Source organism: Pteropus vampyrus, unplaced genomic scaffold, assembly GCF_000151845.1.
Source record: "Pteropus vampyrus isolate Shadow unplaced genomic scaffold, Pvam_2.0 Scaffold6, whole genome shotgun sequence".
NCBI classification, from domain to species: Eukaryota; Metazoa; Chordata; class Mammalia; order Chiroptera; family Pteropodidae; genus Pteropus; species Pteropus vampyrus.
Genome location: NW_011888787.1, coordinates 3,089,019 through 3,107,900, shown reverse-complemented (window position 1 = coordinate 3,107,900; position 18,882 = coordinate 3,089,019). Strand labels below are relative to the sequence as shown.

The 18,882-nt window shown below is 49.7% G+C and overlaps 1 protein-coding gene and 1 pseudogene across 1 annotated transcript in view; both read left to right on the top strand.

Annotated features, from left to right (window-relative positions):
• Positions 1–18,882, top strand: part of PTGFRN (prostaglandin F2 receptor inhibitor) — a gene marked incomplete at its 5' end in the record, with an annotated part of 43,122 nt that overhangs the window by 5,239 nt on the left and 19,001 nt on the right. The window contains 3 exons of the mRNA XM_023534893.1: positions 3,278–3,658; positions 14,898–15,323; positions 17,565–17,849. Of these exons, the coding sequence (XP_023390661.1) occupies positions 3,278–3,658; positions 14,898–15,323; positions 17,565–17,849 (1,092 nt within the window). The remainder of the gene's footprint in view (positions 1–3,277; positions 3,659–14,897; positions 15,324–17,564; positions 17,850–18,882) is intronic.
• LOC111745624 lies at positions 1,691–1,809 on the top strand (annotated as a pseudogene).

The window sequence follows — 18,882 nt, the reverse complement described above, 5'->3', positions numbered from 1 at the left end:
CTGCAAGCCGCATTGTCCTAGGCATTTTCCTCTGTACGTAGACCACCATGCAGGAGCTGTTTGCGGTAAAAGCAGGCAGAGGTCCCCAGAGACTGGGGCGGTGGATGAGGTGGGAGGTTCTGTTGCTGAGGAGAGGGACTGCCCATCACAGTCAGTCCTGGTTCCACTGGCTGCACAAATCACTTTCCAGATGGACTTGGGTCACCTTCCTTTTCAGAAGTGATCTGCCTGCAGTCTGTGCTAAGAAACCTCGCCTACCCAGCTTGCATCAAACAACTGTTTTAATGGGCAGGAGGCTGAAGGGTTTCAGTTTTGCAGCAAGTTATCTTTTTATGCAGGTAGTTCAGTCATGAAGGTACTTATTTTTTATTTCAAACAAGCCACAGAACCCGTAATATCTGCTTACAAGACTTGAGCACCCTGAATCCCTGAGCCTGGGAGTTCGTAACTTTTTTGAGCCATGAGCTTCGACAGTCTTTTGAAGCCCCAAGACCTTCCTCAATTAACATGTTTCAATTCTTAAAGTTCATACATAGGATGACAGAGGCAAACACTGATATTGAAATTGTTATCAAAATAGTTTTAAGACAAATTTGTTAATGTAGCGATATTCTATATCAACATCGCTTATCAGCGCATTAAGCAATGAGATGTCGTGGCAGGCCTAACGCCTAGTGGGATTTCTAAGTAGTGATAATTCTAAATGATATTTAAGATATCTGCAGCGAGTGTAATGGGATGTGACAATATCCGTGACTTCTGTTGGGGCCAAGTCCCAGGGACAGTTAACACACACTGGTTTAGTGCTCAATTTCATAATGAGAGGAGATGCTGTATTTCAGGTAGAGATCAGTAACAACAGAGACAACATTTTTTTCTCATCTGTGTCACAGGCTCTCTAAATCCTCTTTGTGGACCCCAGGTTAAGAACCACCACCCTAGCGTGCTGGTTTTTCTCTTAATACCCATACTAGCCATAGCTACCTCCTTAAATATCCTTATTGCATTCTTAGGATAAACAGCACAAAGTTACTTAAACAATGGAGCTCTCTTACGTACGTGGCCATATTCTTCCCACCCTCCCCCATGTTCGGGGTGGTCTGGTGGATGCAGAGCTTGGCGCCTGTCCGTAGGAGACAGCTTATATCAGTAGGATAGAACCTGTGTGATTCGGTTATATCGGGGGAGAAAGCCTGAGCCACCGCAGGCTTTGTCTGAGGCCCCGTCTTGCATTGGGCATCCTTCGAACTGGTTCTTTTTTCCCTTCAGCCTGCTCCTTCCTGTTTCCCATGAATGACCCCCTCCCCCCAACCCGCAGTCCAGAACATGTGGCAACAGTGGTTAGTGATGTGATGAGATGTTTAGCCACTTGCAGAAAGAAAATTACAAAGTGAACTATATAAAGAGACATGTCCACCACCTTTCCTCAACTTAAGACTTTGTTTTCTCTGTACACACGGTCCACAGCTGCATGCTGACCATTTCAGCTCACCTCCTGAGCCTTCTTTTACTTCCAGCAGCTGGTGGCCGGCACAGAGGGCCTCCAGCAGGATTCCAGGGGCTCTGAGCACGGGCATTGTACGTGGGGTGGTTCAAACCACAGTCCCGGCTCGGGGCAAACATTTCCTTACGGACTTCTCCCAAAAGATATCCTCAAATTACTTCTGGCCCCTTTAAAAGGGTCAAAGACGTCTATGGCCATGTCACCCTGAACAAGCCTGGCCTCATCTGATCTCAGAAGCTAAGCAGGGTCGGGCCTGGTTAGTACTTGGATGGGAGACCACCTAGGAAGACCAGGTGCTGTTGGCATAAAAAATAAAAAGTAAGAGATTGTAAGCTGACAAGGTCCTTGCAATCTGTGAGGTCAACCCAGGGTTGCCTTGCCTAAAAAAATAAAATAAAAATAACTAAAAATAAAAAAGGGTCAAAGAGAAGGAAGAATTTGGAGTGTGGGTGGAGGTGAGAAATTAGACTTTAAATTCCTTTTTCTAATTACCGTGCCCACCTCCTTTCCTGTCTTCATCAAGGGGGGTCTTGAACTTGACCTGGAACACTTGTTTGAAATGTTGTCAGGCTTTGACTCCAGAGGGCGTGGCTTTAGAGTTGGGTCTTTTCCTGAACTGGGCACCAGCCTTCGCCACTGAGCCTATTCAGGATGTCAGGGGAAGCCAGTGACGTTTGCTGGACGTCCAGGCCTGCCTGCCGCCACTCGAATCCGTGGGAGGTACTGGCCACGTGTCATCTAAGCAGCTGTTCCCAGCGCGTTACCACAAGTTGAATGTTTTTCTGCTCTGATTACAGATGTTCAACTTCTTTTTAAAAACCCCCTAAATACAGTAAAATGTTTCCACGTAAAAAGCTGTGACAGGGGGTCGCTGAAACCACACCTCACCTCGAGACTGTGGCACCAGACAGTACAGGGCTTCATCTCAATATAGTCTGCTTTTAATCGTCTACCCGAAGGAGGGAGCACAGTGGCTTGATAATCCAGAAGTCATTGTTTTGGTTTGAGAATATGTGCTTTATGTTTAAGTCCAAGGGGAAATCCCTAGCGGAATAAATGATGCCCTAAGTACATTGCGTTTTGAAGACTGACTCATAAAGCATGTTGTCTGGTTTCACTTTCCTGGTCCTTCTATGTAGGACTTCCTCCTCTTTTACCTAAAAGATGGGTTTCACCCTCGCTTCCTACCCTCTAGCCTCCGGACCCCACTCCTAGTCCCCAGCTAATGATATGTACCAGTCAGAACTGAACTGTCCTTTCTCTGTAAAATCACCCAAGTCTTATCAGGCACAAGGAGATAGTATAATTTTAGTTTGTGATGTTCAGACTTCTTTTCAAATGATACCATATCAGTTAAGAGTAGAGTCTCTGGAGGCAGACAGCTCGGATTTTAATCCCAGCTCTGCCACATATTAGCTGTGTGGCTTTGGGCAGGTTACATAACTTCTCTGTGCTTCAGTTTCCTTATCAGTACAATGGAGATAATGTTAGCAGGGTATTTTTGAAGACTAGTATTTACGAAGCACTCAGAACAGTGCCTGGGATATAGTAAATGTATATAAGGGTTTGCTGCTATTATTGTTTTTTTTGAAATAAGAAATGTGACGTATTTCATTAATTTATTCAATAAATAATTCTCAAACACTTACAACTGTACAGAGCCTTCGCACTTTAATGTCCTAAGAAAGAACGTAAAAGATGATCTAAAGGGGGCTGCGTGGGAGGGAAAACATAACGCAGATTATCTAGATGTGTTTGTTTTTAATTTTCAAGTTCTGCGAGCCGCTGTGGGCAGGAATGTGTCTGTGACCGAAGGAAAGGAGCTGGACCTGGCCTGCAACATCACGACAGACCGAGCGGATGACGTCCGGCCCGAGGTGACGTGGTACTTCAGCAGGACACCTGACAGCACTTGGCCCGGCCCCCACGTGCTGGCTCGGCTGGACCGCGAGTCCCTGGCACACAGCTCTCCTCATGTTGCTCTGAGTCACGTGGGTGCCCGCTCCTACCACTTACTCGTTCGAGATGTCAGCAGAGAGAACTCTGGCCACTATTTCTGCCACGTGGCGCTCTGGGCACCAGGGCACAACAGGAGCTGGCACAAGGTGGCAGAGGCCATGTCTGTCCCAGCCAGTGTGGATGTGACCTGGCTAGGTGAGTGGCTTGGGGGGTGGCTCTTTAGCCTCTCAGGCTTAGTTCCTCCTTGAGGACATCCGGAGAAGTCAGAGCAATGTGCGCGTTGCATTATTTTGGTGTTCTTGGTATCAGGACAGGCGTACTTGAGCTTGGATGGATCCCAAGCTGTGGGCGAAAGCAAAACTGGCTGAAATGGAATCTGGCAGGCCAGGGAAATGTTTAGATAATGTGGCCTCAGTCGCTTCAATACTCTGATTTGAGAGGATAGAGTTTCCTTTTGTTGTGTGAGATTTGCAGGGCCGGCCCTGCTGAATGGCTCTTTGAAATGGATCTCTGTTTGGGGGGGTGGGGAGGGGAGGACCGTCATCCTCCCTGTGCATTTCCTAGATTCTGGGTGCTCCCTGGCAGGAGCTGGTGCTCTAGCCCAGTGCAGGAAGAGAATTCCTGCACTTAATGGAATGCGGGTGTTTCATGGAATGCCCAGAATCCCAAAATGATTTTATTTGCAGATGCCAGTTCAATGCAAGGGCCTTCCTGCTTTCCCAGCGTTCGAGGGTGGCTCTCAACTGTTGGCGCCTTGCCATCCGTTTATAACAGTTCGTCATCTATGCGAAGATCACTGTCGCGTCCTTTCTTTTTACCAGCGTCATCTTCCCCGTTTCTTATCGTCCTAAATGCTTGTCCTGCCGGGCTGACTTCCTAATTTTTGTTACTGTCTTGTAGTTAATTGTAAGGAAACTCAGGCAGGATGGGGTCGAGGAGTGTGGACTGCCTCACTTCCCGCCCCTCCATTATCACGAAGCTGGAAACAGGCCTGCAAGTGAAACTTCTTTTTCTGAGCTTGAGCTCTCTGCTGTCCCACAACCGTGCTGAGCCCTGTTGGAGGCATTTGGCTCTGATTATCGGGCGCTAACACATCTTCAAAGTCCGGGAAATCACTTCCTCCTTCATGTGATGCTAGACAATCCCCCACCCCCCCGCCCCACTCACACTTAGCTCTTCATTGTCTCTGCATGAAATCTACTCATTGGCTAGTGGATCTGTTTCTTCCGAGTAGGCCTTTATCTGGCAAAGATGGGGAGCCGGCACGTGGGGACAGAGGGGGCAGGAAGAAGAGGAGTAATCAGGGAGTAAGCGGAAGGCACGCCCAGTTCTGAGTAGGCAGGGTGTTTGTCACCCCTGGTAGCAAAGGGATTCTTTGATATTTGAAAAGTGAAAGGAGCAGGCTTTATCTGGCAAGCTTTTATTCTTGCTGTCTGAACCCCACGCAGGATGCTCGCTATGAAGTACTGAACTGGAACAATGCTGGCCCAGCCAGGCTTCTCCCTAGCAACCTTCAAAATAAAACAGATGTTGTCAGCACCCAAAGATTTTTCATCTCTGGAACTGAATTTGTCTCACGGCGCTGATCCCAGTGCATTGTGTGGTGCTGTCAGATCTCAGCTCTGACTCTCGGCACCCCCTCCCCCTCCAACTTAGAATCACAGCTCAAGTGGGTTTTTTTAGACAGTGCTGCCTGCACTCCAATTTGAGGGCCTCTTTGAAGTACTGGTGCATTGATCCCGGCATACCCAGGGGGCCTGCAGGGACTGGCAGAGAACAGGAGGCGAGCTCTGGGAGGGAACAGGCTCTTTTAACTGGAAGGGATTTGTTGGTGTCTGTGTTCTCCAAAGTGAGAAGAAATGGAGAGACTAAATTGTGGGAAAAGTTTCAGTTATTATCCTAAGGATCCAGTTGTTTGTTTTTCTGCAGAGTGCCAGCACCATCGTTGCGAAAGTCATCCGTGTGCTTTTTCCTGACTGACGCCAGGGTACACTGAGACCCACACCTTGCATAGCGCTTTGCACATCATGGGCTCTCAGTGAACATTGGTGGGATGGATAGATGAACCAGCGGCGGATACTTGAGTAGTGTTAACATATGTGTATTGGAAAACGAGGTTTTTCAAAGCAAGCAATGATGTTCAACCCGTAGAGTGTTCGGAGATATTTACACTCCCAGTAAACCTACTAAAAAGCCTATTACAAACCGACTGCATTCTTCTCTTTTCTTCCTCTTAAATCTCCTCCTTTCTTATGCCTGTGACTCACACCGTTAACAGCTGCTTAGACTTTACAAAGTCAGGAAGCCGGTTGGGCACGAGTACGGCAGCAGACCTTTTTCCAGGACCTCTCAATTGGATTCTCTGCCCAGACTGGCACGATATGATCCTCTCTAGATACATGACATGTATGTGGATCCCATACCACATGCAACCTGGGGCCTGTTGCAGGTAACTGAGAGGTGGCCAGAAAAGGCAGAATGCAAATGATCTGCCAGGTTCTCTGTTTACATAGGTCGTCTTAAGTCACGGACTGTGGAATGTTGTCACAGAGTTCTTGAGAAATTCGGTTCCCTATGCAAGTATTTCACAAAACTCACTTTTGCTACTTGGCAGATTAAAAATAGTAATTACCATTTATTGAACACTTAACTGTGTGCCAGGCACTAGGCTAAGGGTTTTACATGCATTCAGAGTTAATCCCCACAACAGCCTTATGAGTGAGGTGCTGCCCCTAGCCCCATCTGAAAACCACTGGTTTTTTGTTTTGTTTTGTTTTGTTTTGTTTTTTAATTGCTTATGATTTTAAGGGTCAGGAATTAGGAAGGACCCAAGGGGGTTCGTCTCTGATGCGCATGGTGACAGCTGGGACAGCCAGGCCTGGGGATTCCCTTCCAGATGGCTTTCCCATGCACTGTCACTGTGCTCCTGGGCCTCTCTCTCTCTCTCTGTGCCCACATGGCATCTCATCCTCCGGCCCTTTCCACATGGCTTGGGCTTCTCACAGCACAGTCTTCTCCTTCACGGTGGCTGGCTTCCAAGAGGCAGGAAGTGGAAGTGCCCAGCCAGTTAAAAGCTATCCCTGGGACTGGCACAGTGTCACTTGTACTGTTCCCTATTGGTCAAAGCCATCACAGAATCTGCTCACATTGAAGGGGTGGAGAAAGAGACCCCCATCTCCTGATGGTAGAATAGCCCGGTCACATTGGAAAGGGACGTGTGGCTGGGAAATGTTGCTGCAGTCGTCTTTGGAAAACAGAATCTATCACCATGGTTAACGTTCATTTCTTTTATTTTGAAAGGAATGTTCAGGATGGCGTGGAGAGCATTACGGCCCTGGGTCCATTCTGTCCCCAGTATTGTCATCTTAGGTGGAGTCCGTCTCAAGTACTGTCATGTGGAAACATTTTTGGGCTTTGGGAATCAGCTTCACTCCTGAAACTCTAGAGCGTAGAGTCCTAAAAGCTGGGTCATTCTTGTCCTTATTTTCTTGGGGTTGGTGCACTGAGTGGGTGAGGGGCTGAAGCTGATGGGAGTCTCATGTTCCATTGTGTTAAGCGGGCCGAGATCAGGACAGTGACGCAAGTGCATCTGGCAAGTCCAAGAGCGCTCGTAACAGCTGGGAGGAGCATGGCAATTTTTTAAAGGCTAAGAAAAAGTCTCTTTTACTTAGGATTTATGTCCTACATTTGAAGGGGAGAGAAAAAGATTTAAGTTGGCTTGAGAAATGAATCACAATTTAAAGGAGGAGACATAAAAATAAAATAAGATCAAAAGAGGTATAAAAAAAAGCAAAGAATAGGTATCGCAAGGTAGCTGGGATGTTTTAGTTACTGCATTTGAACACCGAATTTGCCTCTGACGTTTTGAAAAGTCGAGGCAAAAAGAAATGTCATTATCCCGTTCTCCTCCGATGAAGGAAAACGAGTCCTTTCAGAGAGACAAACTTTTTCTTGGCACTGAATTTTATCATGTGCTTTTTTTTATTTAAGGGGCATTGGATAACATAATGGACAGTGCTTTTAACTGTTCTTTTACAAAAGGCCCTAAGTGATTGTTTAAATGAACGTTTCTCATATTCAGTCTCTACAAAAGCCAAGGGAATAAATCTTAAGTGTGTGAAGGAGTTTCTGTAAAAAAGCTGAGTTCCTGTGGAGGACAAATGTTGCTTTGTGTTGATCCAGTTTAGTATATGGCTGACGGTATAGAGAATTGGGAGGAATGGCAAGTGGCTGCATATTAAGCCACCTCTCTCCGCCATCAGATGTCTTAAATGAGCCTTTGGCAAGAGTTGGATACTACGTAGTTCACGGTTGAGCTCCCTGCGCGGGAGCACCAGACTTCTGTGGCGTTAATTGGGGAGGCTTCCTCGGGCTTCAGACATAAGTGCAGGAGGAAGCAGAACCCAGTGCTGTTCAGGCTTAAGAACCTGATTTGCATGCTTCCCCACCAGAGCACCGGCCCCTCGTTCAGCAGCAGCGTGCCAGCCAGGAAGGTAATTATTTTTCTTTAAAAGGAGTTGTTAATCTGCTAAGTACTTGGTGGAGACTTCAGAGTTCTGGGCCATCTCTAAGAGGTAAGATTTAGATCTGTAGACTTTTACAGGCAGTTCTTACTAGCTGTCGGTCTAGGAGTATGTCTGAAGGCAGGAGATCTTGTGTAAGCTGTGGACTCCTGCCTCACCGCCTCCCGGGTGTGTCACCTTGGGCATGGCTCTTAAAGTTTCTAAGCTTTGGTTGTCTCGGTTTCCTACAATAATGCATGGGATACTGCATGTAAAAGTGTTTCACACGGTGCTTGTACTTAAGTGCTCAGTACACTTTCATGGTGGTGGTGATGATTTATTGGTGTTTGGGGGGCTCATTGTGTAACATACTGTTCCCCACCAAGGTCTTAACCAAGTAAGACGTAGGAGTCTGACTTAGGGCTCAGAGGAACCCGAAAAGACCAGGAATGTGTTTCCTGGAAGCACTGCTCCCAAGGAGCGGGGCTGAGCTGACCACACTCAGCCCTTTCCTGCCCGCACCTCCAATCTGGTAATTCACTCTTCCTTATTTGGAAGGAGTTGAGTGAGGACCAGAGAGAAAAGTGCCTCTGAAGTGTTATTTTGTGTGGGGGACTTAGCTGTCCCATTCAGATGATACTATCTGTATTACTCTGACATGGCTAATGCTAAATGCAACCTCGTAATAATGGTTCTACTAAGATGGGGTCAAGTGTCCTCCCAAAACAAGAGATCCTCATTTATCGCTTTCTCGGTTTAATGCTAGAGAATATTTAATTGTTCTGTACAAATGTGATAGTGGCAACTCTTTGGCAATTAATCAACTTGCTCAGCTGCCTCTAAAGTCCCTGCCCAATTCAAGAGAATAAATCTGTATCAGCGGAGATGGTAGCCCTTCCCCGTTTCCTCTGATTCGCATATGTAGCCTATTCATCTAATTAGTTCTACCAAGTTCCCTAAGCTTCAACGGGGGTATTAGAACATGGCCCTGCAATGCTCCGGGGTTCAGGGTCAGTGCCTCGGCCGACATCATCACTCTCATCTTCTATCTGGGATGCAGCAGGCTTTGAGGGAGCGTTAGTAACCGCGTGTGTGAGGAGATCCTACAGTTCTGTCCTCGTGGAGCCAGAGCCTCCCCTAGCATTCTGCTCACACACACACGCACACACACGCACACACAGAGCACAAGGCCATAGTCTTAGTCTTGGAACTTAAGTCCTCTGAGCGTTGGTTTTTGTTTTTGTTTTCCATTTTGGAAGTGTGCAGGAAAAGAGCATCTGTCTTATAAGGTGGTTATGCAGATTAAGCCAGAATGCAAGGCAAGTGAGTGGAGGGCGTGGACCCGGCAGCCCCCTAAATGCCAGTCGGTATCACTATTGTCAAAAGGGGACGATAATCCCTTCCTTACAGGATCGTGGACGTGAAAGGAGGTAATCTATGTGAAAACCTACAGTTAGGTCCCTGCACACTGGAGGCACAAAATACCCGCTTTTACCAATTAGCCAATGATTCTGAGAGCTCTTTGTTGTTTTGAAGTAGTAACCAAGGAGTTTCATGATCCATATATGCAAAAACCAGAGTCTTTCATTCGAAGCGGGGTTCGCGCTGCTGGAGGCTGTGGCCTCAGGAGGTGGTGTGGATGTGAGCAGACGCCTCGCAGGGAGCCAGGTCCAGGGCAGACCCCTGCTTCTCAGGATCTTAGGACGTCGCGCTTAGCCTGGCCTCGGCATTCTGTGAGAGGGCTTACCATGTGGGTGCAGTTGGTTGGTTTTAACTTTTTGGAATAAGATTTACAAAGAAATTTACACAGAAGTAGAAAAACCCACCAGCTTCAACAGTGATTAATATTTTCATTTCTCTCCCCCAGACAGACACACAAACACACACATGTGTGCACACACACAACACACACACACACACACTTTTTCTCTTCAGGAAGAATTTAAAGCACATCTCAGACATCATCTCATTTACTATTAAGTACTTTAGTAGGCATCTTTATCTGATAAGCATTTTTTAAACATAACCACCATTACATACAGTCTTCGCTGATTTCTTGATGAGTTCAAGCAGAATATAGCGGTAATCAGTAGTGGAATGCTTATGCCAAAAATGAACATTTTTATGCAAAATACTAAATTTTGTCCTATTCAGCACATATGGTAATATCCTTTATGTACAAGGCACTGCATGCATAGCACATATGGATGAATAAGGTAGGTGGTCCCTGACTCTGAAGAGTCCTATAGGAGGTCTTAAGACACACTTACGTATGATTAAAGTTCAAGGCTGTGTTCAGATAAAGTCTTAGAGAGCAGGGAGCCTGGCGAGATGTAGGGTCTCTGTGCATGTTTATTGAATGAGAAGTAGAGGACGACAGGCCAGGTGAGTTCAAAGGAAGCGTTCTCGGTCACGTCGGAGAGGCCGCACAGAGGAGGTGTGTGCTTGGCGGGCCTTGAGGACTAGGCACAGCCTCTGCGAACAGGTTTTAAAATCATCGGACGACAGTAAAGGAAAATCTCCACCTGTGCACCAAAGCAAGAAAGAAATAAGAACCTACCTATATCCTACCATTCTGACATAGTGGGATCATCTTCCTAAGTCTGACTCAAGTCACAAGGCTGGTGGATAGTTCAGATGACCTTTGAACATCCTTTAAATCACTAGAACCCGCCCTTTGCAAGTTCACAAGCCAAGAATCCACTCGTTTTTGTTTGTCTTTGCATAAGGTCCTCCTCTTTGGAGCCTAAGGTTAGTATCAGCAGAGACGGAGGAGACCAGCTTCTGCTCTCCCGCCAGGCTGGGATTCCTGTCCCTGGGCGCATGCGTGCTGCAGCGGGATTCCTGTCCCTGGGCGCATGCGTGCTGCAGCGGGATTCCTGTCCCTGGGCGCATGCGTGCTGCAGCGGGATTCCTGTCCCTGGGTGCATGCGTGCTGCAGCTCCCCTGCACTCTCCTTCCTCTGCGTCTGGAGGCCTAGGATTTAACAGACCCGTTTGGGGCTGGAGGTTGGAGTGGAATGGGAGACTCTCTTCAGTCACTTATTCAACACCTTGCTGAGCGGGTGTCCCAGGCGGTGAGGCAGAGGGAACAGCAGGAAGGAAGGCATTCAACATGGAAGCATAGGAGGTGATTAGGGAATGGTGGGATGTGTCATGGAACGGAGTCTAGAACATACGCGAGAAGGCGGTGGGCGGTGGGGCTGGGCAAATGGGCTTGGCTCGCACTGAGGAGGGCCTTGCGTACTAGGTTGGGGCTCACGTGTTTCTACCTCAGGAGGCGAGAGGAAAAGCCATAGGCGACCAGATGACCTCGTAGCAGTGTCAGCCTGGAGTTGGGTGGGGAGGTTATAATAGTTTTGGCTGGAGGCAAAGAGGGCCAGGCTGAGGGAGGTTTTCACTTTTATTCACAAGTATTTATAGAGCGCCTACTGTGTGTGAGGCCTGGGATGAGAGAAATGGACCTCGAGGAGGTAGACCGCGTAAGGCCTCAGACCCTCAGAGTCGAAGATGGCTCATTTCAGAGGTGGCCCGGAGGGTGAATGGTGGGAGAGCCACTGGAAAGTTAGGAGGAGCTGGCTGTCTGGAGTGGGGTTTTAGCTCTGCGTGTGTGTATGTGTGTGTGTGTATGCGTGGAATGTGCGTATATGTGTATTGTATGTGTGTGAATGTGTGTATACGTGCATGCCTGTGCATGTGTGAATGTGTGTGTGTTGACAGAGACACAGATGGGGATGAGGTGACCTAGGTTGTGAATGTGCTATGCCCGAATGACATGGAGAGACCAAGTCGAGAGGCCTGGGACGCAGCTCTGTGCCTGGGGATGGGTCTGGAGCCCAAGGAAGAGTTGGGGCCAGAGCAGGGGAGCAGCTGGGTTCCAGTGTCCGGGGAGTGAGCTTTGGGGCGTGGCCGGGTCGGGGCAGAGCAGGTGGGGGAGAGAGCTGCCCGTGGTTGGTGCCGGGACCAGTTTTGACGGCCGTCTCGTGTCCCAAGGTCTGGCCACTAATAGGTCAGCTCACTGCTTCTCTATCATCTTTCGTGGCAGCTTTAATGGCCTTTGTGTCCAAAGCGCCACTTGGGGAGAGCCTGCTCCGGGGTGGAAATAAACACGGAAGGTCGAAGGGTTTGTTATGAAGGAGTTGGTCATCCGCAAGGAGACAGAAGAGAAGGCCCCGCAGGTTGCCCTGTGGCGTTTGGAATTGCACTGGTCAGTCAGGCTGAGGTGGTGGCCCACGGGCAGCCGTTTTCCTGGGTCAGGGTCCCAGTGGCAGTAATGTAGCGGTGTTGTGCGAGGCGTGGCATTCCGCGTGCCCGATGGTCATGATGCCAGTCAGTGGTGCTTAGAAAATACGGGCGTGTGGACGTCTGCACGACGAGGGAGGACGTGCTGGAAAGGTGGAGGGCAGGAGACAGCCCTGGTTCAGACCTGCCGCTTTTGGGCTGTGTAACCTCATCGTTAACCTCTTAAAAGCTCTTCCTTCTCAGATATGACCCGGGAATTGTGACTAGTAGTTCACAAATATATACATGTGCGTATAGGTATATATGTATGTGTCGACGTGTGTGTACACACGCGTACAGACACACGCATACCAGTTACCTGTCTAAGTACTTTTAGGTATATTTTAACTCAGTCCTCAACAGTAATACTATGAGATCATTACTATTATAATCCCCATTTTTGCAACTGAGGCACCAGAGAGGTCCAGTAATCTGCCCCAGGTCACACAGCAAGTAAGCGGCAGAGCCAGGGTTTGAACACAGCCTGGCTCCAGACCCCTGGCTCTTCACCACAGCTCTTTCCTGCCTCACAGCTTGTTGTTCACGCTAACGTGGTACCACAGGGGAAGGGTCCTGACATCGTGCTTGAAACGACGCCGGGGCTCCATAAGTGACAGCTGCTACTGCTGCTTTGCGAGGCGATGTTTCGGGTTGGTCCTGGGGGACGAAGAGCAGTGCCATCTTGCCGTGTGTACAGCCAGTCCAAGTCTGTCCCTTCCACATTAAACAGACCTCGCTGTCTTTGTCCGCACTCCAGCCGCTGTGCCAACATCTGACATGAGAAAAGAGTCTGAAACCGCAGATGTGGGATAATTTGGGAATAGCCTGGCTTATGCACGTGACGGTATAACTACATTTCATTGGTATTTGTTCCTCAGCTGTAACTAGAGAGGACTTGTGGTGTGTTAGCATCTTGCCTGGGAGGCAGGAACCCCCATCCTGTAAGATGAGGAGGCAGGATGACTTTCCAGAAGCCCGTGATGTTTCTCTACAGCATCCGTATCCTGGCAGAGCCTGCTCCCCTGGGCGGGCAGGGCCGTGTTGGCTCACCTATACGGCCCAGGGTCCAGCCTCACTTGCAATCAAATGCTTGTGAAGATGACATTTGTGGGGATTAGGATTTTGAGTTCTCTCCGTTTCCTGGCCCAGTGAATCATTCTTGGAGAAGTCATGATGTTACATATTTCATTAGAAGCGTAAATCACCAAAGAACAGTTCTTTGACCTCAGCAGTTTATAACCTGAATGAGTCATAAATAAAAACAACATTAAATAAAACTAAACTGTTTGAAGTGATGTGAATAAAGATAGTGCTGGCAAATAGAAAGTTCTGTTTAGGTCGAGTGATTTTTCTCCCGGAAGGCCAAGTGCTATGGAAGAAAAATGTTCCTTTTTCTAAAGCCTTAACCACTAAGGCAGCAAACATTGAGTGCCTACTGCATACAAGGCTGTGTATTTGGATCTTGGGGATGGGATCTTCAAGCAAGGGGTATAACAGTAGGATTACTGCTACCCAAGAGTACACGCACAGCTTACGGGAGCACAGAGAAAGCGTGTCACACTCTGGGGATCACAGGGAGGGGGCACAGAGGAGGTGACATTGAAGAAAGAGTAGAAGTTTGCAGGACACTCGAGAAGAGAGGGCCACCGCAAACAGGTCACCACAGTGGGGTGAGACTGTGGCGACTGGAGGACGTCGGGTAATTAAGTGTGACGCGCAGAGAGGTGGGTGGAGGGAAGGAGGTGACACACGGTTCCAATACCGCTTCCTCGGCGAGCGTGGGGGAAGGCCTTGGGGTCAGCGAGGACAGAAATGTAGAACTGCAGAAACAGATTAAATCGATGCCGTGAACCTCAGAAGAAAGAGGGGTTTGTATACGTGTGACAAGTAACAGGGCGGTGGCCTTTCTCCCTCCCCCTGTCAGCATTCGTGCCTGGCAAGGAAGCCAGGTGGTCGTCAGTGAGTAGGTTTTACTGGAGCCGGGCTCTTCAAGGTGCCGGAACCGTGGGCGGGAGGTCCACGTGGCGGTGAAAAGAATGCCGTTGGGCGAGACAGGGTCGGGGTGTTTATTAACCACTGTTTTCGGTGGGAAGAGTCAGAGGACCAGTAAAGTGAGGCTGAGCCTCCAGGGGGACGACGACCCTAGGGCCTCGCATTTGGGACACTCCAAGCACGGCAGGAACCCGAGCCATGGTAGCGTTGATTGGCCTCACATTTTAGAATGTCCTCTGGGATACGGTTTTCCAGGGCTGCTCCAGTGGGGTCTCTGGGCACTGCTGGGCAGTCCAGAGAAAATCTTGGTAGAGCCTGGCCTGGACCCCCGAGCTTCTCAGTGACAGCAGACCCCAAGCCGATGGACAGATCAAGGCTCTGATCAGGGACATTGGGCTTCTGGCCTTGGGAGGTGTTCTTGGGGCCACAGCGGGGGACAGTGTTGTACAGGTTTTACAGTCACAAACTCTTGCGAGACTCTTCCCCTCCAACGCAGTGACTTTCATGTCTGTCCCTGGAGGCGGTAGGGTGGGCATTTCATTGTCAGGACGAGAGGAGTACTTGTCTTTTCTTGTTCCTTTTGCTAATTCTTGGTTTGTTGCCATCTGATTTTTTTTGTTTTTTTTTTTTTAAATCCTGGCTCCTTTCTCTTTCGTTCAGAACCGGACTATCAGGTGTACCTGAATGCTTCCAAGGTCCCCGAGTGTTCCGACGACCTCACGGAGCTGGAGTGCCGGATAGCGGGCAGGAAGAACGCGGAGGCGAGCGTCCGCTTCACGGTTTCCTGGTACTATAGGACGAGCCAGCGCAGTGACGACGTCGCGACCAGCGAGCTCCTCGCAGTCATGGACGGGGACTGGACGCTCAGGTACGGAGAGAGGAGCAAGCAGCGAGCCCAGGATGGGGACTTCATCTTTTCGAAAGAGCACACGGACACGTTCAGTTTCCGAATCCAAAGGACGACGGACGAAGACCGAGGCGATTACTACTGTGTCGTGTCCGCCTGGACCGCACAGCGTAACGACAGCTGGGCAAAGAGCAAGGACGTCGTCTCGAAACCCGTCCACATATTTTGGGCATCAGAAGGTAGGAGCTTTATTTTATTCTTGTCCGTGAACGGTTTTGTGTCGTTGGTTTTATCTGAAGTCCTCCCACTGTGTTTTCAGATGCACAGTCACCTGCAGGCTTCCTTTTATACTAGGAATCTGAGAAGCACATACTCAAGTGACTGTTGCTTTTATCAACGGCACGGACCCCTGTAAGGCGGTGATGCAGGTGAAGGCAAAGTCCCGGTGAGAAGGTCTGGGCTGGGAGTCGAAGGGCGTCGTCTCATAGGTGCTCACGGTGTGCAGGGGGTCAGCCACTGACACTAGTGTCCGGCCGGGTGGTCGCAAGCCAAACCTCCCATAGATCTTTGGGGCTGTGTCCGTGCCCACGAGCTCCCGCTGGATGCGGGCACATTCGAGGTGCCACAGAGTGAGTGGGAACCACAGGCCATGGCGCCCGCCCGCAAGGAGCTTGACGTCCATTCATGTCTAGGGAGAACTGACAAGAACATAAGGGAACAATTTCTTGGAGGCATCTCCTCGAATGCTCGGAGCACTGCCTGCCGTGGGCCACAAGGTTCGTCCAGTCTGTCACCACAGGCCCCCTAGGTGCTGGACGATAGGCTCCGGACGGCCCCTCACGCCTCTGTTGATTCGTTGCCTGTCCCCTGCGTCCCCAGGCCCCAGACAGGGCCGTCCAGAACTCAGCAACATCTGCTTCCTGAACTGCTTTTCTGGATGCCCTTTCTCTTCCTGTCGTTAAACATGACCAACCTCGCTCTCTCCCGGGGAAGGCTGTCCCCCCGGAGTCCTGAGGGGTGCGTGTCTCCCTCCTACCGTGCTTGTACAGGTGGGCCTGCGTGGGACAGTGCCCTCCTCGTCCCTGACTGCGGCCTCCGAACCATTTCCCCTCTCCCTGAAGACATCCAGCTCCATCCAACCTCGCGTCACCGGGTCGCACCACCTGCTCGCATCGCTGTCACCTGGCGAGTCGTAGGCCTTCTTCTCTGAACATGTTAACTCCTCTCTCACAGCCCCTCTCCCCCGTATTCTTGCCGGCTTCACTGTCATGTCGAATGCTGGGACACACCTTGGCTGCACAGTGAAGTCACCCGAGGATTTAAAAAAAATACTGAACTTTGAATCCCATGGGGACTCCGCCGTAATTGGCCTGAGGGTATGTGTGGTCCGGGCATTGGAGTTTTAAAGGCTCCCGAGCTGGGTCTCCTGTGCAGCCCAGGCTGAGGACCCTCGTGTAGAGTAAGCCTTTCATCCCTAGCCTTAGTCTTCATGTCCTCCGTCCCCCACCTCATTCTGGTTGTTCACTCCCCTGCTCACACCCTGCACTAGACTGCCTCCCTTCTGATCACGGAAAGACCGTCATCCTCTCAACGCCAAGCGTCCTGTGCTCTGAACACCTGCCCTGTCTTTCTAGATCGCTCTCTCTAGTACTCCCACATCCACCCTTCACCCCACCAGGACAGAGAGCCCACTGATCCTCGCCTCGTCCTTCACTCCCGCTGTGTGTTCACTTCTGTCTCATGTAGAGTGACCATTTGCCCGGGGTCGTCCAGTCTACACCTGCTGTCCTGTGTCATTTTTAACAGTACCCTCCTCATTCTTAGACGTGTCCAGGGAGGCGGGATAAGTTAGGAGTCACCCCCGTGTCACGGAGCCTGTTCCCAGGCAGTCACAGCCACTCCTGGCACACGCCCTCAGCTCTCTCACCCCGTTCTTGATTTTTTTGTGTTATTCTCTGGCTAAACCAAACCCTGGCTCAAAGCCAGCCCTTTGCCGCCTCCCTCTCTGCGTCTGAAGAGCCGAATGTGGTTGGAGAAAACCATTTCAACAGGTCGACTGCCCTCACTTCCCCACTCTCTGAAATGGTTATCGCATTTCACCTTTTCTCTCTGAAAAACTCCTCTCCCGGCTTCACGCTCAGCTCTTGGTCTTGCTTTCTGTTCCCTAAAAAAAAAAAAAACCAGACAATCGGGGAAATTCCCACACGCCTGCCCCCCAGCCGAGTCCACTTTACGTGGCCTCGTGTCCTGGCAAAGGCCAGCTCTTCTCGCGACTCAGGCCCGTGGCTTCTGTCCTATCTCGTCAATATCTCCCTCTTGTCTGGCCCTTTCCCACTGGCCTGTAACCGTGCTGCGAGGTCTCCTTTTTGGGGTTCGTTCGTTTGCTTTTTTAATCAAGCTAATCTCGATCTCACTTCACGTCCGTCTTTCCGTTTCCCGCACCCCCTTGCCCGCTCGTTACTCTCTTTTCTATCTTACAGTAATCCCCTCATACCCGAGATTTCACTGTATGGGGTTTCAGTTACCCGCAGTCCACCGTGGTCCAAAAACGTTAAATGGGAAATTCCAGAAATTCGTTAGTTTAAAGTCGCACACCATTCCGAGTAGGGTGATGGCATCTCGCTCCGTCCCGCTCTGTCCAGCTGGGACGCGAGTCGTCCCTTTGCTCAGTGTCTCCGTGTCGTCTGCGTTCCCGCCTGTCGGTCAGTCAGTAGCGTTCTCAGTCATCAGAGCAACTGTCATGGTATCGCGGTCCTTGTCTTCAAGTCACCTTTATTTTACTTGATAAGTGCGAGAGCAGTGATGCTGCCGAGGTGGATATAGCCAAGAGAAGCCAAAACGTGCCTCTTTTAAGTGGAAAGGTGAAAGTTATTGACTTAATAAGGAAAGAACGAGAACCATATGCTGAGGTTCCTAAAAGCTATAATAAGAACAATCTTCTGTCTATAAAATCGTTTAATTTATAAGTTAAACGTTATCATAGGTGTGTACTTATGGGGGAAAAAGAGTATATAGGATTGGGTAGTGTCCGCGGTTTCAGGCATCCGCTGGGGGGCTTGGGACGTCTGCCCCACAGATGAGGGGAGGCTGCTCCATAGCCAAAGTATTTATCTACACCTGATGGCTCCAGTTTCTCTCCTCCCCTTCTCTCTGGTACCTACTCTAATCGCTTTAGCCCCCACTGCTTGTGATAGTAAAATTACTAGTGATCGGCTTATTGCAAAGTCCAGTTGTTGGTTACCTTACTTGACTTAGCAGGATTTAACACATGTGCTCAGTCCCTCCTCCCGGAAATACTTTGGTTTCTCCGTGGCTGCGGGATGCCACCCTCTCTGGGCTTTCTGGCAGCTCGCAGCTCTTCCTCTCAGCCTCCTCTGCTGGTCCCTCTTCATTTTCCTGACCTGCCCCGCCCCCCATTAGACTTCCACGGGACACAGTCCTTGGACTTTTTCAGTTTATCTTCATTCTCTCGGTGATCTCTAATCTCATGAATTTAAATGCCACCTATACACTAGGGACTCCCAGATTTATATTTCTGCCCTGGACCTCTTTCCAGAGCTCTACACTCAATATTGCGTTGACTTCCTGACCCCTCCACTTGTCTCAAGGGCGTCTCGCACTTCTCAGCGGTGCGTCTGGTCCTCTCTTGACCTCCCCTGGCACCGGCGTTCTAGATCTTCAGACAAAAACCTTCCTCCCGATTTCCTCCTTCTTCAGCATCGTTTTAGAATCTAACCCATCCAGCCCCTTCTCACAGTCCGCTGTTGCCAGGCCACCGTCGTCTCCGTCCTGGGTAAT